This window comes from Lathamus discolor, chromosome 3 (genome assembly GCF_037157495.1).
Source record: "Lathamus discolor isolate bLatDis1 chromosome 3, bLatDis1.hap1, whole genome shotgun sequence".
NCBI classification, from domain to species: Eukaryota; Metazoa; Chordata; class Aves; order Psittaciformes; family Psittacidae; genus Lathamus; species Lathamus discolor.
This window is the reverse complement of record NC_088886.1, coordinates 81380833-81395579: the sequence shown is the minus strand read 5'-3', so window position 1 is coordinate 81395579 and position 14747 is coordinate 81380833. Positions and strand designations below refer to the sequence as shown.

The 14747-nt window shown below is 43.5% G+C and overlaps 1 protein-coding gene across 1 annotated transcript in view; it reads right to left on the bottom strand.

Moving 5' to 3' along the window:
* The window catches only part of CDK15 (cyclin dependent kinase 15), a 37468-nt gene extending 25120 nt beyond the window's left edge, over positions 1 to 12348 (bottom strand). The window contains 8 exon segments of the mRNA XM_065672746.1: positions 2614 to 2728; positions 3277 to 3400; positions 5379 to 5441; positions 6851 to 6945; positions 10302 to 10381; positions 10957 to 11051; positions 12013 to 12015; positions 12229 to 12348. Coding sequence (XP_065528818.1) covers positions 2614 to 2728; positions 3277 to 3400; positions 5379 to 5441; positions 6851 to 6945; positions 10302 to 10381; positions 10957 to 11051; positions 12013 to 12015; positions 12229 to 12348 — 695 coding nt within the window.
* Positions 12349 to 14747: the final 2399 nt, after the last annotated feature.

The following is a 14747-nucleotide window of genomic DNA, read 5'->3' as shown; positions in this document are numbered from 1 at the left end:
ATATTTAACCAGAAATCCTTTCTTGTGTTCCTCACCAAGCATGGTCTGTAGAGTGAAGCCCCTAGCATCTATCTCCCAGGTTGGATTAGTGGGACAATGAGAACCAGACTGGGGGAAAGGCTGTAGTGGGCTTGCAGACCCACATTAAATGACTCCACAGGAACTTCTATTCTACATGAATCTTCTATTCTACCTGGGAAGATTCCCGTGATTATTGGTTTGGTTTTGTTTTGTTTTTTTAATGGAAGATCATACAAGGAAAGCCTGACTGAAAAGACGACACAACTTAAGGCTCTCATGATGCTAGCAGCTACCAGTGCAGCTCATGCATAAAACACTTGGTGTTATAAAAAACCCAGAGAAGTCTTTCTGATATGCAGTGTAATCTCCCTGAAACATTATGAAATGCTAGTCTCCCTGAAATCCCTTAATTGAATCTTCCAAAGTCCCGAAGAGATAGTGAGGGAGAAAGAGAGTGAAAAAAGATACAGGGAGATTAAAGCAGCTTTTCTAGTTAGGCCAAGAGCGAGTGAATCTCCTTCTATATCTCTTTCTTCATCTATTCAAGGCCTCATTCACTTGCCATGTGCCTCCCACTGACAGTATTGCTGCTCGAGCACACTATGCATGAATTGCCATAATATTTTATTTTGTTATAATTGGTTTCTTTAAACCATGGCTTTAACACCCACTGTCTCGTGCCATTACCAAGGGCATTCTGATCTGCCTTCATGCAAATTGCAGCATCCAAAAGACATAGGGCTTTTTTTTTTTTCCTTTCTTCCCAATAGACAAGTAACATCTGTGTGAATTCACATTATTTCCAAATAGACAAAACTTGAACTTAAATGCAGTGTACATCAAGATAATAAATGACTCTTGTTAGAGGAAGTTACTGAATAGAGCTCACTGAAGTACTCTCTATTCTCTCAGCGTGACATCTTTCTTTAGGGAAAACACTTTGAATGTTGTTACTATAAGGAGGCGTTATATACAATGGTGCCTATAGTGTGAATGTAGTTCAGTGGGACTCGAAGTACTGTGCTGTTGGAGCTGGTCAGAGTGCTGGATGGGATCTTTGTATACCACTCTTCCGTTGCTATTCATTATACTCGAGCAGAGTTACAAGTCGGTTTTGCACAGGCAGAAATGCCAGGCTTTCTGTGCATAGCCAGGGCTTTGGACAGGGGTCAACTTTCAGGAAAAAAAACACAACAGGCTTGCACCAGCATCTGTCTAATACAAACCCTCCAATCTGCTATCCAGGCATCTTCTTTAAACTCGGCAGACATTCCTGAGAGACTGTCTGGAGGGGAGAGGTGACAGGTAGTGGGGGAGAGAAGACAGGACTATTTAGACTGGCTTAGCAGCTGGAAGCCATTAGAATTTAGCAAGGTTTTCCTCCTTGGAGAAATCTTAAAGCAATTAAATTAGCACCAGGCCCAGGGAAGTGAACAAACTAAAAACTCCTGTTTCCTTGAACTGCCCTCCAGACTTAGGCCATCAGAGTCTCCAGTAAGCCGCAGATCTCTCGAGGGGAATACAGCCTGAGGGGACCTGGAGCTTTGCAGTTTGTAAGCTTACCCAGCCCTCTTCTTGCGCATTTTTAAGCTTGATCTACTCCTACCCTTTCCCAGCCTCTGACTCTGCAGAGCAGTTAAGAAAAGTCCCAGTGTGATAGGCACAGACAGAAATTTAACTGGTCTGAAGAAACGGTGAAGCAGCAATACTATCTACAGACGTAAAACTGTGCAGAAAATGGGTGGTTCCCTGCAACTTCATGAGCTGCATGTTTTCTATGTGTAAGTCAGGACTGCTGCTGGAAGCAGACTCAGGCTGGTGCAGAAGTGAGCCAGAAGGGCTAACTAAACAACCAGACCAGCCCAAAAGACCACTGTGACCCCTATGACGTCCTCATCCTCTCCTGCTTTCTGTCTGCTCTCAGAGACCCCTCTCCCTTCAGCTCGGCAAACATGCAGCTCATTTCCTGTGTTTCCCAGTCATATTAAGATTTTGGGATACAGCTTGTAAGGTGACAAGGCTTTAATAGAACACAGCTCTTTCCCTGTATGAAATGCAGAGTGCATCTGAGACATGTTCTTTGAGAAGAAGGACAAAAGTATCGCAGAAATAATGAAAATAGTGGATACCTTTCTATCTCCAGACCCATTCAGAAAGCCTTTAATGCCACTTTTTTTTGTTTTGTTTACCAAGGCCAAAGCTGCTGGGGCAGTTGCAGATCCATTGTTTCTTCACAAAGCCATTGCTGCAGAGAGCTACCACTGACTGAGCCAACCATATAGATACAAAACACTAAGTGCATTGAGCGAAGGTGTTTGGTTGCAAAACCTGAAATTGCTTCATAAATGTTACCAAATTAGATGTGCATAGCTCATAAATATTATCAGATGGTGTTCATATAAATCCATGGCTGAGATGTAGTGACATCATTCCCAAAAGCTTCTATGTATAAAACTCCCCACTGCTCACGTTTTAATAGGTGGTAATTTCTCTAGTTACAACTGTGTCTACTGTAACTTGGTTGACTTAATTTAATTCAGGTAAAGATGGTTTTTCCCAAGGGACTCCAGATGTTTTAAAATTGGTCAGTACCAGATATCTAGATCAGAATCTGTAGCTCCAAGTAACACATCAGGAGGACAGTACCAGAGTGCTGCCACTTCAGAGGAGTATGTCTGTGTGGGGATGGACATAGCAAGAGCAAGGCCTGCAACAAAATAAAGAAGACTGCTCTGTTAGGACAATCCTTCTGCCTTACAACACATAGATGATGATAATTCAAAACAAGACATTATTTTCTCTTGGATGTTTAAACACAAGCAATCCCAATGCAGTTTACAAAGTGTGTCTGGAATATACCTCTGGGGCAAATCAGATCGAGCAATATGTTGTGTTTTACAGGGCTCTAGCATTTGTGACTGAAGCAGCCATCCCAAACCAATGCCAAGAAAGCCTTTTGGTTCAGCACATTGCTGTGGACTGTACACGTTACCTAATTTTCTGAACAGAGAGGGGTTGATTCTCAATTCCCTTGAAACAATTTTATGTGGCAGTAATTGCTCTGTCTCAAATGAGGTTACTCCCTGCACCCATCAGAATAAACACAAGAAAGGCTGGACTGACCACAGAAATAGTTTCCTGAAGTTTAGTAAGAGGTTATGCTTCTGTGCCTAACTGGCTGTGGATACAGATCTATATGCACACTGTAGCTTTGGTCCGAGCAGATATATTAGCAGTATCCAAACAGTGACTCACCAAAGCCTGCTAATTTAAGCTCACCAAGGCAACTGATGAGCAAGTTCTGGGGTTTCAGATCACGGTGAAGAATGTGTTGTTGGTGGATGCAAGCCAGGCCACGCAAAAGCTGGAACATGAAAAGCTAGGAAAAGCCAACAAAAAACTGAAATGATTTTGTGTGACTTTGCATCGATACATTAACTCTGAACTTTAGGAGAACTCCTGGAACAAAGCAGAGACAAAGCAAGTAAGAAACCAGTAAAAATCCCCAGATGAGGTGGCTGAGGAAGAGAAAACTGCAGTGAGTATGACTGCCCTGCAGCTTTCTGAGAGTTTCAGAGGGCAATATTTGGCCAGGAGGGCAGTTACATTGCAGTCCCTAAGTGCGCATTTTGGAAATGTAACTTTTCTTTAGAAGCGGACTATTGATTGCAGGAGCAATCTCGGCTTTCACAACAGGAGAGACTGATTTCCGCTTTCAGGACAAAGGCATACAGCTGAGCACAATGAGAGTTTACAGAGCTGGCAAGTTTTGCCCACCTGAGCCCGCCGACACCAGCAGAGGGTGCGCAGCGGCCGCGGCACACACCAGCTCTGCCCAGGGTAAACTGGACCAGGGAGCAGACCTACTTGACAGTGTGAGCTGTTACCTTCAAGCTGGGAGAAAACACAAGGACCTGATTTGAGCAGATGTAGCAAATAAGATATCATGAATGGAGCAAGCAAGCAGAAAAACAAGCAGTAAATAAACATCCAACTCCCACCACCATGGCAGCATCAATAAGCCTGGGGTAAAATAAGTCGAGCTGAAACAATGTATGCAGTGGGACAGTGGATGGAAACAAAACACAGCAAAAGTAATTAGACTGCACTAGAGAAGAGAGATTTTTCACCAGAAGTTTAATCTGAAGTGGAGGAAAAACAGTGACACCCATAGGTCATTTTTGTACCAGAACAGAGACCCTGTAATATTCTGAATACTTGCAACATAGTCAATAAGAATCAGAGAAAAAACAAACATTTGCCAGCAAAAATGGCGCAAGCCAGTTGACCCTCCTAAAGGAGGAGTAAATAATTTTGCAGTTCTGTTCCTGCTGACAATGAGGATTTCAGACACGAAAGCAGAGCAGCTGGCTAGTATTTACTCACAGAAATGCCCATGAGTACATGTTACAGCCATGTACCCCATGTGCTTTAGAAGTCTGTCTGGTAGCAGAACCCTTGAGATCTGTGCCAAAACTGTAACACTGCATCTTGGACATATCTGAGCTTTAAGGATGTTTAAAATCAGAGGCCCCAAGAAACTTCTTTAGGATTGGCGCTGCTTAACAACTATCTGGAAACAGATGTGAACAAGGTGGCAACATTTGGAGATGACAGAAGTATTTAGATTAGCTGTGATAAGAAGTGACAGTTGGGGAACTTCAGAGAGATCTGACAAAGTCAGATGAATAGGCAGTTTGATAAGTTACAAAGTTATTGTTGACAGCTGTAAGATATATTAACTGAAACTGCTCAGGAAAAGGACCCAGGCATTCACTGAGGACATCTGCACTGAAACTTCAAGTCAGTGTGCAGCAACAATCCTGGAAGTTAATTAAATGTGAACATGCATACAAAAGAGAGTAGGAGACTATTACAAAATCACTCGATAAAGTAAGGTTACATCTTCAGCTGTGCTCAGGTTCAGGCAACCAATTACAAAAAGCTGTAGTAGAAACAAAAGGGATTTATGTGACCATAAGACCATAAATATGCAGCGAGTTCCCAATGAGGAGAGAGTGAGATTTGAAAGGTTTTAAGAAGAGATGAATAATGTATTTTAATGGTAAGAGGATACAAATTTGTGTAGAGGCAGATTTCCCTGCCACAAGATGTCATTGTTCACAAAAGCTGCATGTCCTCTTGCAGGCTCAGAAAATGAGAAGAGGGACTAATCAAAAAAAGGCTTTGGAGACTGACAGGGAGGTTGTTAAATCTTTATGGAAGGCAGATTTTCTCTAAACTTTTTGTCTTCCATGGAACAAATAAATACCAGTAAGTAATTTACAATGACTATACACAGTAGAAAATAACATTTCCTCATGCTTCAAGGGCTATGAGTATTCAAAGGAACTCACCATAACATTGCACGAATGAAGTCCTCCAGGATGCTGGCCCACGTACTGTGCTAGGTCTGTGCACTAAATAGGAGAACTTGAGGCAAAGCTACTTGTGTGAAATGTTTCTACCAATAATGCCTCTTCTGTGAATGGAAAAAATATGCAACCATTATAAAGGCATCTCTTTCACCTTGGTGAACATCTGATCTGATAAGGACACAAGGATGTGCTTGAGTGCTGGGTCAAATCAGAGACCTGGCTGATGTTATCTCATGCTAGCAGTTTATGAACTGAAGCTGATAGTTAAGAGGATTCATGCTTGTACCATAATTAATCATAAAGCTTCAGGAAAAAGACATAGCCTCTGTATTTTCCTTATGATATGGTTGACAGCTATCAGAAAAAGCAACAGGAGTAGCAAGATTCATGCAGAGAACTTTTTTTATTAGCATCCTGCTCTCCCCATGAGAGCAAGCCGCAGCTGGGTCATGGTGAGCCACTGGGGTCAGTGCCAAATTTGACCCCAACTGGGATGTATCATTATTTCCTGTCCTTACTGTGGCTCAGGAACAGTAGTTTTATTGTGTTGTCAAGACAGAAATGAGGTAAATAGTGTCTGCCACCCTAGTGAAGACAAGGTGTGGAATCATTTTTGCATACAGCTGTCATACACAGAAAGAAAAGAGTAAGGCTGTGTGACTGGAAAGCAAGAGATCAGGAAACAATATCAATCATTGCACTAAAGGATTACAATTTGTCTCTATAGATATTTCATAATGCAGTAAATTCATTATGTAGCGACTTAACAGTACTAGTGTGTTAGGAGGCCGTAAGAGTGAATTTTCCTTTTGGCTCGTAATGCAGACACGAGTTCACCACACAAACGACTATGAGGAAATTTTGAAATGGCAAGTGAAACAGAAGGGAGGAACTGTGTACGTAACAGAAGGACTAAGTGCACCATGTCGAAGCTTTTATGCTGAGGTATGCAACTCTGTGGAAACCACTGAAAGGGCTGGCCAAAGGGCGAGAGAGGAAGACCATGAAAGATGAAGTAACGACCCTTGAATTGAGGAGCAGCCCCCCAGAGCATAATTGGGCATGTGCAAAGTGGCCCCTAGAGAGGGACAGGGCAGATGGTTCTCCTGGCACATGTTAGCCACACGTGCTGGAACAACGGGGCAGTCCTTCAGGGATAAAAGACGGAGAGCCCCAGAGTCCATGAGATAGCCGCAGCATCAAGGACAACATCGCCTCTGTGGGGACACCTGCTTAAGAGCTGCGCCTGCCGACCTGACTCAGCCAAATCCCTCCTGAAATCTCTGGGGAAAAGCTCCAATCTCGGTGTCCTTACGTGCTGCATAGTGGGGTCAGTATGTATGTAATGCAATAAACACTTTGCTGCTTTTATTATAAATGGGCTCAGTTCTTTAGTCTTCAGAATCTAACTACCACAACTAGCTCCACAGGAAGCTAGAAAAACAACTCACCATGTACTCAAAGACAAATGTAAGTGTCTTCTTGGTCTGGATAATGTCGTGAAGCAGTACAACATTGGCATGTTTCAAATGCTTGAGAAGAGAAGCTGGAAAAACACAAAAGGAAGATCAATTTAATCACTGCTGCTGGAAATGGAAGGAGAAGGTGCACACAGCAAGGCAATGAGAATAAGAAACTGGGGAGAAATAGTCCAGAATTGGCAGGTCTGTGAAAAGCAGCAACTACTGAGTCTGGAGGAGGATGGAACAGCTCCTTAGAGAAGCAAGCATCAGTGCTCCAGGCTTGGCAGGAACCTGTCCTTCTCCCAGAGGTGGGCTCCTGCTCTGTCAGAAATAGCAGCTTGAAGTTCCCAGCTGTCAGCTTCTCAGCTGAGGAGAAGGAATTTCTTCAAGGCAAATGCCAAGAGGATGGCTCTGGGAGCTCCTAGAGACAGAATGCAGCAGCCTCCAGCCTGTCATTGAGCTTCTCATCCTTCTTCCATCTGCCTCCTGGCACATGCCCTCAGCTGGGCCTCTGGGAGACTTCTGGGGAAAGCTGAGTTTTTATCAGTTTCCAGTTTCACAATATCAAGGTGTAGAAATGTGGCAAAAGAAATTACTGTAGATACTAAGCTGAATTCTGAGTCTAGCTCTGTGCTTTTAGCTTAGAGAAAGCATATTGGTTACTTTCTCCCATTTAAAACTCAAAGAGCAGAGATGATGAAGTTACCGAGTGAACAGTAACATGTTTGTATTTATACAACTTTGGCACACTTTTTTTCTTTCAGCCTAACGATCTAAAAGCATCATTGCAGCTGTGTGGCCGTGGTCCTTAACATGCTGACATGTCTTTGCCAAGTCTCATCATATCTCGGGTGTGGTGATGGAAGTGGCAGCACATGGAAGAGTCTCTGCTGCCATGCAGGCCACAGAGCACTGACTGATGCCAAGACAAAAGCTACAGCCTTCTGAGCCTTTCAGCGTTGTGTTACGTTTGTGATGGTAGTGCAGGCTCCAGCCAACTCTTTCATGAAGGCAGCTTCTCAGCAGAAAGTCTCAAACATAGTCTTTATGGGTGGAGAGCATTCCCAGCTTCAGTATTTGCTACCATAGGTTTGAGACAGTTGTTGCCATAGCTCTGCACAGAGAAGACGTGGGGAAGGAGTGGAACTGGCATAATTCTGCCTGTTGATCCCTGGTACTGCTGAAAAATATGACCTGGCTCTTACACCAAAACTGTGCACAGACAGAAGCCCCAAAGCTCAGCAAAAACAGGGGTCTTGGCTCCAGATTTCAGCTTCTACATAGCAGAATAGCCGAACAGCCTCAGAATTGCTCCAGGCTCACTTTTCCCGGCTGATTGAAACCAAGTCAGTTTACAGCCAGACCACTCAGTGCTACAAATTTCATTCAGACAAGGCATGGGCATCCAATCTCATTTCTGCTGAATTAGCGAAGCACACAATACAGAGCTTGGGCTGGCTGTGGGAGGCCAAATGAGGTTTGGTCCTGGATAAAAGCTGCTTTTTGTTTTTCAAACAATCTGCAGAAGATAGTTACAGAATTTCATGCTGGCAAAGCAAATTCATACTGGATTAGCACTTTGTGTTTTGTGACCATAACAATTTCACCTGGTCCTTAAAGCCCTACAGCCAGATATACTGTATTCCACAGCTGTGGCCTAAGCATATGTCAGCACTGAGTCTGCTGAGCAGCAGGGGATGCCTGATTCAGCACAACGACTGGAAACAGCACAGATTGTAAATTAGTTCTTGTACAGAGCTTGGTGCTGCTGCTGCAGCTAAACTGCCTCTAGTACTGATGCTATTTCATTTAGCTGCCACCAGTACGTTTCCAGTGCACAGCAGCATGAACATTAAACACGCTCTGCATTGCATCTAATTGCTTATGAACCCAATAAAGATACTCTGTCTAGATCCCATCTGCTGCGGAAAAGGGCTGCTAACCTGGCTCCGCAATACCTCAAAAACCCCCATATGATCAGAGCTGTTGCTCCAGCGGAGCAGCACAGAGGGTTCACAGTAAAATGGAGAATTTAGCCCCTGTGCCTGAATCAGGCCGCTGGGAACTGCTCCTCACTTGGTTGCTTCTACAACCCCCTGCTGGGGTGTCAGGTGCTACAGCCAGAACTGAGCTCTAAAGGCATTTTGTCTCTGTGGGACTTCCTGGGGTGAAGCTGCTTTTTGTCACAGGAGTACCATTCCTCCAGGGTAGCACAGAATGCACCGCGTTAATAAATCTTGTGCTTTGTTTGCCCTACTGACTTACATTGTAAATTTGAGGTGTCAGATGCTGCAAGGCTCAGCAGTACACAAAAGATCTACTTAAAGTAGACCTTTCATAGGATCACCCTGGTTTTCTCCCATAATGAATGAAGTTAAGGCTCTCAGCCTGTCCAGTAGAGCATGTTAAAGGGGTGCTGATCTTTAGAGCATCATTAGCTCTATGTAGATAAAACTTTTAAGGCTTATTTTACTGGTGTGCTGTGTAAATACAGAGCAAAAGCACCACAGCAAATGAGTGTATAGGAAACTGTAACACAAGCCATTCTGTAAATAGGCGAATTTAGGTATCTCTCTGTCTTCCCAGAATTGGACTAAGGACTTTGTAAACTTTCTTATCTTAATTACACTGCTATAAACATGGAGTGCATCCACTGACCCCTCTTGTTATTCTCAGCTGACTGGTATGAGAGTCCTTCTGTATTATGACTGCTCTGTGAAAGCTGGCACATCTCGTCCCAGACTCTCTATCCCAGCCCTAGTTTTGAACTGCAATAACACATAAAAAACAAAATACATGTGACCTCTTACATCGATGGCTGTCACTAACACCAGACAACAGACTGGCACAAAGGTTGCATGTTTCTGTGTAAGGAAGAAATCAGATTATGATCCTCTTGGGATGGTAGAGCAGACAAAAATAGAAGCCTTAATCAGCCAGGCAGTTTATAAACTTGGTCTGTGGGGACATGTAAATATGTTAAGCCAAAGTCAAGCACTTAAACAAAAGTATTTCTTTCTCAAAGAAATTGAGAGAGCTGCAGACATTTTGCCAGTGCTCTACAAAGTTGACAGATAGAAATAATTTCTCACGCAGCTGAAATGATAGCTGTTATTAAACACCAGTTTTATTGAGAGCATTTCTCTTCAGACTGGGATCAGACCTGGATGCTTCAGGTATCGGCCAGATTGTTTGTGGTAACAGCAAGAAGAGACCCTGGTACAAAGGGCACTTCTAGTCCACAGCTGCCCAATACAACAGCAGCAAAAACTGCCATGCAGAGCTAGTGTACAGATGTGGGAACGATGAAGCAACTACAGAGCAGGCAAGAGGTGTAAGAAGGCCCCTACACTGCTAGAAAGGACAGGCTCTGGCTACAGCCAGCACAATGATGCCCTTCTCTCTTCACCCATGTTTGAAGCAGCTCTTCCTGCCTTGCTTTCCTGAATGGCTGTAAAGGGTACCTCCTCCTCTGCCTCCAGCCAGATCACTTTCAGCACCACCAACTGGCCATTGATCCTGTCAGGGCAGAGTGGTGCTTGGCATAACAACGTTAACGGTCTCCCCCTAAGTGCTCCACACTTACTTACCCAAGCAAAATTTCTAGGGCTCACTCTCCCACCCAGGTCACGCTCAGAAGGGAATTACAAACCACCTCCATCTTGTCCTCATTAGCAGCGGAACAGGAGCCAGCCTGCCCAGCTAGAGTAGCATCATTCTGCTGACTGGGTATTGTTATAGCATGGCTTTGGGCAGTGTTCCCACTCTGCCCTCTCACAGTTTTTCTGCCCTACATGACGGCAGCATGGCCTTATCCCCAGCTTTTCTGTCATGTGGGGATTCCTCATTTAAAGGAAAATACTCATTCCCCCCTTAGTGCAGCCAGACAATCTTCCAGCATGCTGCTGTGGAGCACAGTGTCTTTGTGGAACCAAATGGCTATAGTGGAGGAGTTCCCAAAGAAATTCCGATAGAGCTTTGTGAGTATCCTCATTAAAGGCAAAGCTGGACTTTCAATTTGCCTTTATCTCCCATAACAGGTGTTTTCAACAGACACTGGGAAGGCAATAATGGCACCAGTGGTCCTTGCTTACCTGCTGATCCCTTTGTACACAGTTGCACAGGATCCTTCACACAGCTTCTCTAGATGTACATAGGATGTGGCAGCTCCAAAGGGCATGGCCGGTCTCTGTTTCATGAAGAAATTGATATGTGTTTTAGATTGCTGGGTAGAACAAGAAGCTACTAGCACGTCATTCAGTAATGAAATCGATAGCTGGGGTAATCATAGGGTGAAATATCTCCTGTCTGGCTCTATGCATGCTGCACACTCACCCATTTGAAGCTCTCCACAACATCCTGCTCCTGGAAAGGATCAGTGTGACTCAAGGCGTCCTGGACCTCCAGCTCCGGAGGGTGTGAAGCTGCTGGGGCTGAGGCAAGGGTAGAGGAAGGGGTGCACTGGTTACATCCAACAGTTGGCATAGGAAAAGAAGGCAAATTGTACCACTGGCAACCCACCATGTTACTGATGTGTTTCCTTTCTCCTTGACTGCACTGGCTTTGAGCACTGCACATCATTTTCATCTCCCTGTCCACCAGTCACAGATCTCCAGTACAGTTTCTCAGCTCCGTTTGTAAGGGAAACAACTATCTGTATGTTCCTGTCTTAGCAAATGGTAGCGATCACCCTGAGAACAAAGATAAGACTGCCTTAATTACAGAGGACACTTCTACCAGTAACATTCCAAATGTGTGTTATTCTTTCTTACCCTTGATTTATTCATCTCTACATAGCAATCTGTTAAGGCACAGACTAAAAACCAAATGCAGGAGTGAAATTTTAGGAAATCTAAATTTATGCCTTCTTTTCTTCCTTAACACCCTCCTCTCTGCACTGTTCTAATTTACCCAGTGTGTTAATTTGGCCCATACAGCATAACAGCGCCATGAACAATACAACTATAAAAATAGTAGTAATGAATGGCAGGCAAGCTGCAAGCTCCTCCTGAGCAGTCACATTGGCTGGGTGCCTGCATTATCATTTGACTCAAATATAACAGGATTTGTAATCTATGGCATGCTGCCTCTTCCAGAACAGTAGATTGTTGGCTCCCTCCCTGTTCTACAATCTCTCACTGGCATAGAACTTGCTGGAGTGCCATCTTCTCCCTGTTCATCACATCAAAGGCATTTATTGTCATCTAAGGCACAGAGTCCTCCTTCAGTAACTTCCTAAACCTGAAGCTGCAAAGTTCGATGCTGTCTGGTTACATGCAAATGTGAATGTATTGCAGTCCCACAAGCAGAAGAACCCAGGCTTATTGTATCTCAATGCAGAATTATCACTGTATGATATTAAATACCTCTGCTGTAGACACTGCTTCTCTGTGTTGAAGGCCTGGGATATATTGGGAGCCCCTTCTCTCTGAACAGCAGCTGCAGCCTCCTGTTCTGACAGCACTTACACACAACAGGCCTCCCATGTTGTCCTGTTTCAGTTCAAATGTACCTGTTTTTCTCTCCTTTGCTCCTCCTCGTCCCTCTGGCTGTAATAAGAGTTCATATGACTTGTATGAGGTCTCTGCCTCAAGCAGTCTTGTGATTTCTGCAGTTTTTCTTTGGAAGTCCAACACTCAGTGAGCCAGATTCACCCCTGGAGTAGCTCTATTGATTTCAGCTCATTTGGCATGTGCGCTCCATAAACAGCCAACGTTTTTTATACCTAAAGATGGAGAAATAAGCAGTAAATTCGAACTTTCTGTGCTTTCAAATTTATTTCACTTAAGCAACTCTCAGTGTAATATGTTAGGTAATGAAGTGATAGGTTTCGTACAGGAACAGACCTTGACTTCCTTCCATGTCTGTAGCAGTTACTGTTCTAGGCTTTAGGATTTAGCCATTAGGCTTTGAGTTGAGCTATCTGAGCAGTGTGGCTGAGCTGTGGTTTCTCCAGGAGCTGTGCATTGACCTTGCATTGGTATTTATGTTCTTAACCATGATGTGGTGGCAATGTCAGCTTCAGGAGCTGTCTGTCCCTGTCGGATCACTTGTCTAAGGGATGCAATGAGTTTCAGCTGGTAGAAAACAGGCTTGTCAAAATAGCCAGACCAAATGGATTAATCCAGCCTCAAAGAGATTTCATCAATTATGTGCTAAGCAGGCAACACATAGCAGTTTACACTGGATGTGGACAGGCAGAAGTCCCTTTCTTTCAGTCCCCCATGAGTAGGACTTGCTGTGCAGCTTCCTTGGACTAACACCCAACCCACACTGAGAAAATGCTAGCGAGGAGTGAGGGAGCAGGCATCATACCACAGAATTTTTATGCCAACCCCTTAGGTCCTTCAATTTTCATTTGTACGCATGATGTGAATTCTCTCCTTTGCTTCACAGTTTTGGTGCCTAAGAATAAAGCTCTTTCCTTGAGCAAAAGGATGTATTTTTAAGCAACGATCTCCTGGGAAGGCAGGAACAATTTCTGTGTCTCATTGCAACCAAACTACCCAGCCTTTGCACGGCAAGAAGGGGCTAACATACCTGGAAGGCTTGGTTTATTTCACATGATTTTCTTTTTCACTTCCCAGTTAGCCATAATTTGCTAAATATCTATCATCATGAACTCAGCCTTCTATTTATTTTCCGTGTATTGTTTGAGCCATCAAAATACAGTAGTAATTTGGTTGTGCTCTTCAGGCATTATAAAGGCTGTCTAGATGCAATGAACTCAGTAACAAACTGATGCATATTTGCACAGAGTTTCTTATTCTGGAAAATGCTTTTAATTGTATGACCATATTTATGCAAATAGACTTTTAAAATACATCTAAGCCTAAGCAATTCTTGCCTTTTAAAGGAATGTAAAGAGAAAAAAAGTACAAAAAGTAGACAATATAAAAATATTTACTACATATTAATTCATATGAAGATTGTTCGTTTTGATTTTAGCTACATTTTGTGTTAGGGAGGAGAGGAGTATCACTCTGTTAGGAAGAAAAGTCATGCAACTTTTGCCAGCTAGCAAGAGCTGGTAAATGAAGAAAGCGGGGTAATAGCTGGTGGTTCTGCCTATTGAAAAAAGCTAAAACGAAATGGAGTATTCATTCCACTTAGCAGATGAAACACTCTGATAGAAATGTTTAACAGTTATCCATAGAAAACATAAAGAGTTTATAAAGGAGAGCCTTTACCTGTCATCAGAACCGTGGTTTTTAAAGGAAAGCTTCAGGCAATGTAAGAAATTGTTTTCCAAGTACAGGCATAACATAAAAAATATATTTTGCAGAGCTTTTTAAAGTAGAAACACATGTATGTGGTATGTATATACACATACAGGTGTATATATAACAGTATGTACATACACATATAGGTGTATATATATAATAGTATGTATATGCACATATAGGTGTTTATATAGTACGGATAAACATATATAGGCGTGCACGTGTGCACAATTTGTACATACACGTGTAGACATCTAATGTACACCTACATATACAGGTAAGTAACTGTTTAGTAAGGCTTGTCCTGTAGGAGGACTCTGGGTCAGCAAACTGTGGTGCAGGCCTGCTCCCATTCAAATCAGTAGCTGAAGTCAGAGGGTTTATGGAGCATGGGAGGATATTACCGGATATTGGTCAGGCTTCCTGTGTAGGTTACAGCTTTGTTCTTTATTCGTGCCCCATACAGTTTGAAATACATGTTCAGGTGACTCTTGGGGCCAGCATGGTAACGCTGGTGTTGCACAACCAGCCTCACGCCTCTGCCGTTTACCACTCCCAGGGTGCTGTCAACACCAACACCACCACCACCGCCGCCTGACCGAGCTGCCGCGGTTCGGTGGGTCTCGCTCTCAGACTATTTTGTCCCGGGCCGGGACCCGTCG